Source organism: Mandrillus leucophaeus, unplaced genomic scaffold (genome assembly GCF_000951045.1).
Source record: "Mandrillus leucophaeus isolate KB7577 unplaced genomic scaffold, Mleu.le_1.0 Scaffold800, whole genome shotgun sequence".
NCBI lineage: Eukaryota > Metazoa > Chordata > Mammalia > Primates > Cercopithecidae > Mandrillus > Mandrillus leucophaeus.
In genome coordinates, this window is record NW_012108698.1 from 718,083 (window position 1) to 729,923 (window position 11,841).

General features: G+C 39.7%; 1 protein-coding gene across 3 annotated transcripts in view; it reads left to right on the forward strand.

Moving 5' to 3' along the window:
* The window catches only part of NUP153 (nucleoporin 153kDa), a 102,108-nt gene that overhangs the window by 66,034 nt on the left and 24,233 nt on the right, over positions 1-11,841 (forward strand). For 2 of the 3 annotated variants that reach the window (XM_011967580.1, XM_011967581.1), the window contains 3 exons: positions 795-882; positions 6,851-6,976; positions 9,110-9,727. In XM_011967580.1, coding sequence (XP_011822970.1) covers positions 795-882; positions 6,851-6,976; positions 9,110-9,727 — 832 coding nt within the window. The remainder of the gene's footprint in view (positions 1-794; positions 883-6,850; positions 6,977-9,109; positions 9,728-11,841) is intronic. The other variant, XM_011967582.1, reaches the window with a different exon arrangement.

Sequence of the window (11,841 nt, forward strand, 5' to 3'; positions counted from 1 at the left end):
AAAAAAAAAAAAAAGAAAATACAAAATTAGCCAGGCGTAGTGGTGCACGCCTATAATCCCAACTACTCAGGAGGTTGAGACAGGAGAATTGCTTGAACCTGGGAGGTAGAGGTTGCAGTGAGCCAGGATTGTGCCATTGCACTCCAGCCTGGGCAACAAGAGTGAAACTCCACCTCAAAAAAAAAAAAAAAAAAAAAAGGAAGAAAATGGCATTCAGAAACTGGAACTGGACATTAGGAACACACCATCATTATTTTATATACTGTTTTGGAGGAAAAAATGCCTGAGAAATTTAAAATGCTGTCTGTCAAATTGTGACATTGCCATTAATATAAGAATCTCACTTTTAGAGATAGTGAAATATGATAAACCATGTCTTAAAATAGGTGAAAGTATGTTTTTGACTTGGGATAAAAATAAGCTCTATATCTGTGCCAGGCGCGGTGGCTCACGCCTGTAATCCCAGCACTTTGGGAGGCTGAGGCGGGCGGATCATGAGGTCAGTAGATCGAGACCATCCTGGCTAACATGGTGAAACCCCGTCTCTACTAAAAATAGAAAAAATTAGCCAGGCATGGTGGTGGGCGCCTATAGTCCCAGCTACTTGGGAGGCTGAGGCAGGAGAATGGTGTGAACCCAGGAGGCGGAGGGTACAGTGAGCCAAGATCGCGCCACTTCCCTCCAGCCTGGGTGGCAGAGTAAGCTCTGTCTCAAAAAAAAGAAAAAGAGAAAAAAAAGCTCCATATTTGATACTTATTGAAAACTAAGTATAAGGATATTCTTTCTCTTTACAGATTGGATTTACATTTAGTGTGCCTGTTGCAAAAACAGCAGAACTTTCTGGTTCTATTGGTACTTTACAGCCAATTATAAGTAGTTCAGGTAAGTAAAAATTTCTCACATTTTAACATAAAAACAATTGCATACAGTAGATTAGTATTTCAAGTTCTTTCACCTTTGGTAATTCTTATAAATGCCTTCATTTGGATGAAATTAGCTCTGAAAAGCAAGTAGGCACTATTATTTAACCTTTTGACAGTGCTTTTTATTAATTATCTTCAGAGATACTTAGCTCCCTAAATGAAAGTGTCAGTTTGGTTTTGAGAGAGATAGGCATGGTAGCAAATTTATCCATTATCTTTGTTTAGTCAAAACAAGGTGACAAATTAGTTATAAAGCAAGTCTCATTATAAGAAATTTACAGGTTGTCTACGTTACAGTTGTAGTAGATTTTGTTTCTAGTTTTTACCGTTCAGTTCACAAGCATTTTTATGTATAAAGGTTATGCAGGCCCATGTAGATTGCGATACATAATTTCTGAACTGAAGAAATCACCATCATTGAAGGAAGGAGGCCATGGGTCATGCCTGTAAACCCAGCAGTTTGGGAGGCTGTGGTGGGAGGATTGCTTGAAGCCAGGAGTTCAGGATGATTCTGGGCAGCACAGCCAAGACTCATCCCTACCAAAAAAGAAAAGAAAAAGAAATAGCCAGTTGGTGGTGTGAGCCTGTAGTCCCAGCTACTTGGGAGGCTGAAGTGGGAGAATTGCTTGAGCCCAGAAAGTCGAGGCTGCAGTGAGCTATGATTGCATTACCACACTACAGCTGGCTGATAGAGCAAGACCCTATCTAAAAAAAAAGAAAAGAGAGAAATAAATAATCAGAGAATTAAAACAGATTTTTTTTTTTTTTTTTAATAGAGACGGAGTCTCGCTCTGTTGCCCAGGCTGGAGTGCAATGGCACGGTCTTGGCTCACTGCAACCTCTGCCTCCCGAGTTTAAGTGATTTCTCCTGCTAGTAGCTTGGAGAACAGGTGCCTGCCACTATGCCGGCTAATTTTTTTTATTTTTTAATTGTGAGACGGAGTCTCGCTCTGTCCCCCAGGCTGGAGTGCAGTGGCACGATCTCGGCTCACTGCGAGCTCCGCCTCCCAGGTTCACATCATTCTCCTGCCTCAGCCTCCCAAGCAGCTGCGACTACAGGCGCCCGCCACCATGCCCAGCTAATTTTTTTGTATTTTTAGTAGAGACGGGGTTTCACCGTGTTGGCCAGGATGGTCTCAATCTCCTGACCTCGTGATCTGCCCACCTCAGCCTCCAAAAGTGCTGGGATTACAGGCGTAAGCCACCACGCCCAGCTCCCTGGCTAATTTTTTGTATTTTTAGTAGAGACAGGGTTTCACCATGTTTTGGCCAGGCTGGTCACGAACTCTTGACCTCAGGTAATCTGCCCGCCTCAGCTTCCCAAAGTGTTGGGATTACAGACGTGAGCAGCTGTGCCCGGCCGAATTTTTTTTTTATAGTGGTGTTTTTCTTTTAAGTGTTTGGGAAAATCAGAAACACCTGAGCTGAGTTACTCAGGTCAAGAATTTTTAGCAAGGGCATTTTACCCAAGAAATATAAACACAAAGCTAAAGGGCACAGGAAAAAGAGAAAAAGCATGACACACTTTAGAATTGTAAATAATTTGTCATGAGGTTGGAGAGGTAGTTTTAAATCCTAAAAGTTCTGAAATTCTATGCTAATGAATTGGATTTTATTCTGCTTACAGCAGGGAGATGTATTTTTTCCTGGGGGTGAGATGGATGTGAGTATAGTGATAGCAGTGTGGTGAGTGCTAGTATGCGTTGGAGTGGCGTGTTAGAGGCAGAAACATGAGTTGGGAGATATTACCCTATCCAGAAGCATTTCTTCAAGGATATTCTGAGTTTGGGAATTTTTAAAAACTAGGTCCTCAAAAGATAGATTAAAAAACAAAAAGAATCAGGACATAGAAGCTAATGAGATATCTTTGGCTTTGAATGATCTTGAAGATAAGAGTCCAGATTATGGAAGTGGCCCAAACTAAGAATTTGACTGGTATGTTCACAACCTTATCTTTTTTATTTTATTGGCTAACAGAGCCTTACGTAATAGAAATTAATAAGCAATTTCCGTTGTACTTCCTATCACAAAGGTTTTTTTTTTCTTTAATGTTAACTATGAATTCAAGAGGATTAAACCTTTTCAAATTACCAATTTCATGACTTATTATGAGGAAAGGCATTAAAATATTTCCCACTTTTTGCTAATGCGTTACTAATGATAACTGAATAATTAACCATTTGTTACAACAGCTTTGTTTCATTATATCTCGGGAAGTTACCCAGATTTTTTAAGGAGTCGGTTATGAGTGTCGTATTTAGAGTTGTGTGTTCTCACTTTGACACCATTGGTTCTCACCACTTCCATCATTTAAAAAAGCTAATTCAAAATGTGGAAGTCATGATTACTTTGTGACAGGAGCTAAGTTTTCCATTATCTCCTTTTCCCATCTTTTTGAGCATACTTTAGGGAATCCTAACATTTTTACCTTAAATTACTAAAAACAATTTACCTTTCATTATAAAGGAAGGTAGAATGTGATTAAATTATAAGTTTTCTTTGTTTTGGCATAGTTGTAAGGGTGGTGGTTATTTTTGGTGGGGATCGTTGGGGGGTGTGTTGCACATTCTGTCACCCAGGCTGGAGTGCAGTGGCACAATCTCAGCTCATTGCAACCTCTCCATCTCCTGCGTTCAGGTGATTCTTGTGCCTCAGCCTCCCGAGTAGCGTGATTACAGGCACCTGCCACCATGCCTGGCTAATTTCTGTATTTTCAGTAGAGATGGGGTTTCGTCATGTTGGCCAGGCTGGTCTTGAACTCCTGACCTCAGGTGATCTGGCCGCCTAGACGTCTCAAAGTGCTGGGATTACAGGCGTGAGCCACCGTGTCTGGCCTACATTTTCGTTATTGTGATGAAGTTGACATGATATAGCCATTTTAAAGGGAATAATTCAGTGGCCTTTAGTACCTTCACAGTGTTGTGCAGCCACCACTTTTATCTAGTTCCAAAACATCACCCTCAGCAGGAAACCCCTGTCCGTTAAAAAGTTGCTCCCCATTCTGCCTTCCCCCTAGCTACTGTCAACTTGTGTTCTGTCTCTGTGGATTGACTTATTCTGAATATGTCATGTAAGTAGAATCATATAATGTGGCTTTGTACAGCTGAGTTCTTTCACTAAGCACAGTGGTTTCAAGGTTCTTATGCCTCAATACTTCATTCCTTTTATGGCTGAATAATATTCCATTGTATTGATGTGCCACAGTTTATTTGTTCATCCATTAATGGACACTTGGACTGTTTCCACCATTTGGCTATTGTGAATAGTGCTGCTGTGAACACAAGTGTACATGTATTTGTTTGAGTACTGGTTTCAGTGCTTTTTCATATGTGCCTAGGAATGGAATTGATGGGTCAGATGGTGGTTCTGTATTAAACTTTTTGAAGAATCACTAAACTGTTTTCCACAGTAGTTGAACCATGTCACATTACCACTAGCAGTAATACAATTTCACCAACACTTAGTATTTTCTCTTTTTTAACTCTAGCAATCCTAGTGGATGTAAAGTAATACTTTGTTGTAGTTTTGATTTGCATTTCCCTAATGCAAATGATGTTGCATTTTTTCAGGTGTTTGTTGTCCATTTAAATATCTTAGGGGAGGAATGCCTTTCAAGTCCTTTACCCATTAAATAAGTTTGTCTTTTTGTTACTAAGTTATAAGAGTTCTTAGTCTGGACACTAGACCCTTACCAGATACATGATTTGCAGAGATTTTTTTCCCATTTATAGATTGTCTTTTCACTTTCTTGATAATTTCTTTGAATGGACAGAGGTTTTTAATTTTGATGAAGTCCATTTTTTTCTTCTGTTGCTGTGCTTTTCGTATCATATCTAAGAATACATTGCCAAATCCATGGTCTTGAAACTATGCTCCGTAAGTTTTCTTCTAAGAGTTTTATGATGTTTATGTCGTATTAAATGGATATTGATCATTTTGAATTTTTGTTTATGGTGTGAGGTAGGGAAAGGTTTTTTTCCAAAGTACTTTACCTACTACTTTTTAAATTATTTAGGCAAACACTTAAAAAGGAAAACTTGGTTATTAGTATATTTCATTATGGAAAACTTCATTCTCAGAAGTATAATTGTAAACTGAATCGCAATATGCTATTTAGCCAGCTTCAACTTTTACCATTTTGACCCATCTTGTTTCTTCTTTCTTTCTTTTTTTTTTTTTTTTTTTTCCCGAGACAGAGTCTCGCTGTGTTGCCCAGGCTGGAGTGCAGTTGTGCAAGCTTGGCTCACTGCAAGTTCCACCTCCCGGATTCACTGAGGCACCTCCTGCCTCAGCCTCCCGAGCAGCTGGAACTATAGGCTACAGGCACCTGCCAGGACACCCTGCTAATTTTTTGTATTTTTAGTAGAGACGAGGTTTCACCATGTTAGCCAGGGTGGTCTCGATCTCCTGACCTCATGATCCACCTGCCTCGGCTTCCCAAAATGCTGGGAGTACAGGCGTGAGCCACCGCTGCCTGGCTTTTTTTTTTTTTTGAGATGGAGTCTCGCTCTGTCACCACGCTGGAGTGCAGTGGCACGATCTTGGCTCACTGCAACTCCACCTCCCAAGTTCAAGCGATTCTCCTGCCTCAGCCTCTCAAGTAGCTGAGAATACAGGTGTGCACCCAGCTAATTTTTGTTATTTTTAGTAGAGATGGGGATTCACCATGTTGGCCAAGATGATCTCAGTCTGCCCGCCTTGGCCTCCCAAAGTGCTTGGGATTACAGGCACGAGCCACCGTGCCTGGCCACATCTTGTTTCTTATTGTTTCTTTTGTTCCATCCCTCCTCTCCTCATCACACACAGAAACTTACATGTCAGGTCACTTTGAAACAATCCCAAACATCTTAATTTCATCTGTAAATAGAAATCGCCCCTTAAAAATACAACAATAAAACCATTATCACACTGAAAATACAGATCTCTAAATATAAGGATACAAGTTTAGAAAGCATAAAAAGTAAAAGCAGTAAGTCACTCATCTTACTGCTAGCAGCTACCATTACTCTTTAGATGTAAACATTCTAGACTTTCCAACCTGCTTTTACCCATAACTATGCCTTTAAGAATGATTTTTGTGGGCCAGGCATGATGCCTCATGCCAGTAATGCCAGTGCTTTAGGAGGCCAATGTGGGAGGATCACTTGAGGCCAGGAGTTTAAGACCAGTCTGGCCGGCCATAGCGAGACCCCATGTCTACAAAAAAGTAAAAAAAGTTAGCTAGATGTGGTGGCATGCAGCTGTGTTCCTGGCTACTTGAGAGGCTAGGATGGGAGGATTGCTTGAGCCCAGAAGTTTGAGGCTGCATTAAGCTATGATTGCACCACTGTACTCCGGCCTTGCTCACAACAAGAACACTCACTCTGTTTTGAAAAAGAATGGTTTTTGTGGCTGCGTAAGTATTTCATCATGTCACTGTTAGATAATTTATGTAACCATCCCTTATTAAATATTTTACCATATAGGTTTTCAATATTATAACTGAAGGATATTTTCGATTATATTAATAGTGTGAATTTCTAAAAATGAAATAATTGCTCAGTTGAAAATTGATTTTTTGATTAGTTTTGTAAATTGTTGTGTAATCAAATAGATATTTCATGCAGTGGATGGACTTGCCCTAGTTGCCATATCCTCTCCAGTTTTTTAGTTTGAGTTTTTTGATTATCAGTCAGTTCATTGGGCGACAGTTATAGTTTATATTTTTTTGCCTTTTTATTGGTGGGGGGAGTTACACAGTATGGGAATAGTGTTTTTATCTCCTTGTAATGGCAAATTAACCCTATAAAGTCATTTGTTTATTGAATTACAGTGACTTTTTTCATGAACTCTTATCCAAAAGATGGTTTTGAAAGATTTTTTAAAATGCATTTAAGAGTCCAGTGTTTTATTTGGCATAATGTTTTTTACAATTAAAAATATTACAGCTCACGATGTCACTGCAGTGAACAGTACAAGTTGTAAGAAGACACCACCTGAAGATTGTGAGGGTCCTTTTAGACCTGCAAAAATCCTGAAAGAAGGAAGTGTTCTAGATATTCTAAAAAGCCCTGGTAAGATAATTAAAAGATAAGCCTTTTAATTACAAACTCATGATCTCATTTTAATGTCATTTTGTATTATACTTGAGGCTTTTAAGAATTTCTGACTAGTTTGGTAGGAGATTTACTTTTGAATAGAGATATAGTTAGGTGTAATTCTTTTGCTGGAAATATCTTACAAGCCTTACTTCTTTGGAATTTAAGGACTATACTAAAATGAAATCTCTAAGAGGAAAATGTAGGAGGAGAAAATGGATTCTCCATTAATAGAGACAGGCCAGTAAGGACTAAGAGGAAGTAAACCTGATGATACACATAGACATGTCTTTCTCTTACGAGAGCGCTGAACTACCTTCTTGCATTATTCCCCAGTTTGGTAAATATGGAACAAGGCCAAGTGGAAAGCATTTGCTGAATTATAACATACATAGGGAGCATTACTCACTTGAATAGAAGCAAGATTTGAAAGCTAGTAGGTAATAATTAGAAAGGGGATAAATAATTCTCAGATAAGAATAATTTTTTGTTTGAAAACAAAGAGGATGTTCCTAATTCCATTTGTGACGTGTAGTATAAGAGTGTAAAACTGACCGGGCGCGGTGGCTCACGCCTGTAATCCCAGCACTTTGGGAGGTTAATACGTGTGGATCACTTGAGGCCAGGAGTTCGAGACCAACCTGGCCAACATGGCGAAACCTCATCTCCATTAAAAATAAAAAAAATTAGCTGGGTGTGCTGGCGTGCACCTATAGTCCCAGATACTCAGGAGGCTTGAACCTGGGAGGTGGAGGTTGCAGTGAACTGAGTTTGAACCATTGCACTCTGACCTGGGCGACAGAGCAAGACTTAAAAAAAAAAAAGAATGTAAAATTGTCTGCGAGATAATCTAATAGCTCAGAAATAATTTAAACTTACCCACCAGATGTGTCCATGTGTAATAGGATAGGTTTTTTTAAAAAGTAAGATTGGCTTTTACAGCAGGATTTAGAAGCATTCAATTTTTGTGGTCCAGCTCTCTCATTTTATAGATAAGTATACTCCCTACAGGAGTCCAGTAGCTTAGACAGTTCCATGCAGTTACGGCAGAACTCCAGAATGCTTGTACTCGAATTAACCAAGTAGTAGGCAAGCATCAAATGTGTATAGTCTGTCTTATGTATCTGGGGTTACACTTTGCATTCATGATGCCAGCCTCCCCCGGCTCCCTTTTTACTTCTTAAATAGGAAACGTTTGGGGAGAATCTTCATTTGACTGAAATTAGGAAAATCTGAAAAAGTGGGAAGAAAAAGAAATCTGTAATGCCTTGAGATGGTTACTTTTAACATATTGGCAATCTTAGTGATGTAAATTAATCATAAGCAAAATAACACATATTGACCACTAGGAATAACTCAAGTATGTGGTATTTTGTCCTTAGGCTAAAAATAGCTCTAGGCTTGATTATTTTGTGGAACTAGAAAACCTCTCGTAACCGTCTACATCTTCTTTCCTTTTAATTTTTCTTTGGCGGGTAAAGGCTGTAGAAACAGATCACAGATGGTGTTGGTGTGTGTAAGACAAAAGTTAACTGGTCCTAAGTAAACATTACAAAGTCTTTCTCATGAGTAAAATATAGCTTGAGTGAATGAACTCAATGACAGCAGTTTTGGTAACACAAAGACTTGCTCAGCTGATTTTACTGAAGCTAGAGGATAACACAGTGGTAGGTTATGACTGGACAAAATTTAAAGATGATATTGAAGCCATTTGGCATAGTCAATGGAACACAAAAGAAGAAACGGATGAAGGAGTAAGAGGACTGAGTATTCTGTGTTTGTAGAAAGACAGAATATAACAAAATATGGATGGCAATAATACCTATCAGTAAATTAGTACCAAGGAAAACATCCAGCTAGAAATTCCTTGAAGGAGGAGGTGATATCCTGTAAACACAACATCTTTTGTGGAATTTTAAATGGTCTAAGTCTAACTTACTAGGTGAATGATAAATATGATTAAGTGAAAAACAACTCTTAAGTAGTTCATCTTGGATTGTAATAAGTGTGCAGTTTGGTAAATGTCTTCTCAGTAATAATCAAATTAATGCTTTGATTTATAAAGCTTCTCTAACGTTGTTTTTGCACTCTCTCCTTTGTTCATTGTAGGTTTCGCATCACCGAAGATAGATTCTGTTGCTGCTCAGCCCACCACAACAAGCCCAGTAGTTTATACAAGACCAGCAATAAGTAGCTTTTCTTCTAGTGGAATTGGGTTTGGGGAAAGTTTAAAAGCTGGGTCATCATGGCAGTGTGATACATGTCTACTCCAGAACAAAGTTACAGACAACAAATGCATAGCCTGTCAAGCAGCAAAATTGTCACCCAGAGATACTGCTAAACAGACTGGAATTGAAACACCAAACAAAAGTGGCAAAACAACTCTTTCTGCACCAGGGACAGGTTTTGGAGACAAATTTAAACCAGTGATAGGCACTTGGGATTGTGATACCTGTTTAGTGCAAAATAAACCTGAAGTGATAAAATGTGTAGCCTGTGAAACACCGAAACCTGGAACTGGTGTGAAGCGAGCTCTTACATTGACAGTGGTTTCGGAAAGTGCTGAGACTATGACTGCTTCATCTTCCAGCTGCACTGTGACCACTGGTACCTTAGGATTTGGAGATAAATTCAAAAGGCCTGTTGGATCTTGGGAGTGTTCAGTATGCTGTGTTTCTAATAACGCAGAAGACAATAAATGTGTGTCCTGTATGTCTGAGAAACCAGGTATGTTTTTGGCTTTATGGAGTAATTTTGCTTATTACTTTAGTCGAACATTTTATTTTATTCTAAGAATCCCTGTTTTAGATGTTTCAGGATGAGCATTTCTCATACATACTAATTTTTCTAAACTATCTTGAGATAAAAATGTCTTGTTTGCAGCTAGATCTTTATGTTCAGTTAGGATAGGTTATGTGTTAACTATTCTGGTATATATGCCAATCTCCTCTTTCTGTACAATTTTATCAGAAATTTGTTCAAAGTTGACTAATACCCATGCTGAAAGATCTTAGAATGGGGTAATATTTCTCAAACCTTTGTATAGAGTAAAATACTACTTCTCCAAATAGAAATCAGGATAGCTAGTGGTCATATACAGAGAAGGTTTCTTTAAGGGGTAGGCTATAGTCGTTAATGAAAAGGCTATAGCTGTTGCAATGATTGTAAATTACCAAGTCACTAATTCTAATCTAGGCAGCCAGAAACAATGGAGTTAGTTTTGAGTTTTTTCTGTTCCTCTGTTCAAAGTTGGAAGAATTAGTGAAGATTCATATTGAATCTTTAATTCATCCAGAAGTGGCTCTGATGGTTTTGTAATATTATATAATTATATGGTACAGATACATGATAATATGGGTATCCGGGGAATTACACTGTTTTCAGTGCATTATTCATGAATATGCAGTTTTGTGTCCGTAATGTACAGCTCTGAGTTACTAACCCTAGACCCCTTGCCTGAACCCTCGTGCCATATTTCTGATTCCTACTGGATATTTCCCTATGAGTGAGATTTTAGAATCTTCATTTGTTTCCTTTTTTTGAGACAGAGTCTCACTGTGTCACCCAGGCTGGAGTGCAGTGGCACGATCTTGGCTCACTGCAACCTCCGTCTCCCAGGTTCATGCAATTCTTGTGCCTCAGCCTCACGAGTAGCTGGAATTACAGGTGCATGCCACCGCGCCCAACTAATTTTTCGTATTTTCAGTAGAGACAGGGTTTCGCCATGTTGGCCATACTGGTCTCTGACTCCTGACATCAAATGATCTGTCTGCTTTGGACTTCCAAAGTGCTGGGATTACAGGGGTAAGCCACCGTGCCCGGCCTAGAATCTTCATTATGAAATATGTTTGTCTTCCTATCTGGTACCCCTGCCTCACCTACAGAAAGAAAGCCCTTGATGTATGCAAGAAAGCAAAATTAATTTTAAGTTGATGGGGAGTAACAGAACTTTGAGTCAGGAAGTAATTTGTTACACATGAACAAAGGAAGCTCACATATGTATTAAAGAACTTGGACTTCATCCTTTCAGTGATGAACCATCATTTTCAGCAGAGGAGCGATACAGTCAAGTTTGTATTTTTGATGAGTCAACTCTGGCTTTTTAGATAATGGATTTGAAAACAACAAAATTTGGAGACCAGAAGATAGATTAGGAAGTGGTATCAATCATATAGACAATAGGCCAGACACCGTGGCTCACGCCTGTAATCCAAGCACTGGTAGAGGCCAAGGCGGGCAGATTGCTTGAACCCAGTTCAAGACCAGCCTGGGCAACATGGTGAAGCCCTGTCTCTACAAAAAACACAAAAATTAGCCTGGCTTGGTGGCACCCGCATGTAGTCCCAGCTACTTAGGAGGCCAAAGTGGGAGGATTGCTTGAGCTCGGAAGGTGGAGGTTGCAGTTAGCTGAGATCATGCCACTGCACTCCAGACAGAGTTCGACCCTGTCTCAAATAATGATAGGCCGGGCATGGTGGCTCACTCCTGTAATCCCAGCACTTTGGGAGGCCGAGGTGGGTGGACCATGAGGTCAGGAGATCGAGACCATCCTGACAACACGGTGAAACCCTGTCTCTACTAACAATACAGAAAATTAGCCAGGCGTGGTGGCAGGCGCCTGCAGTCCCAGCTACTTGGGAGGCTGAGGCAGGAGAACAGCTTGAACCTGGGAGGTGGAGGTTGCAGTGAGCCGAGATTGCGCCACTGTACTCCAGCCTGGGCAACAGAGTGAGACTCTGTCTCAGGAAAAAAAAAAAAAAAAGTTGTATGTAAGGCCTTTGGGTACACCCTTTGGGTGGAGATGTGGATTTGGGGTCATTAGTCCATAGTTTTGGTATTTG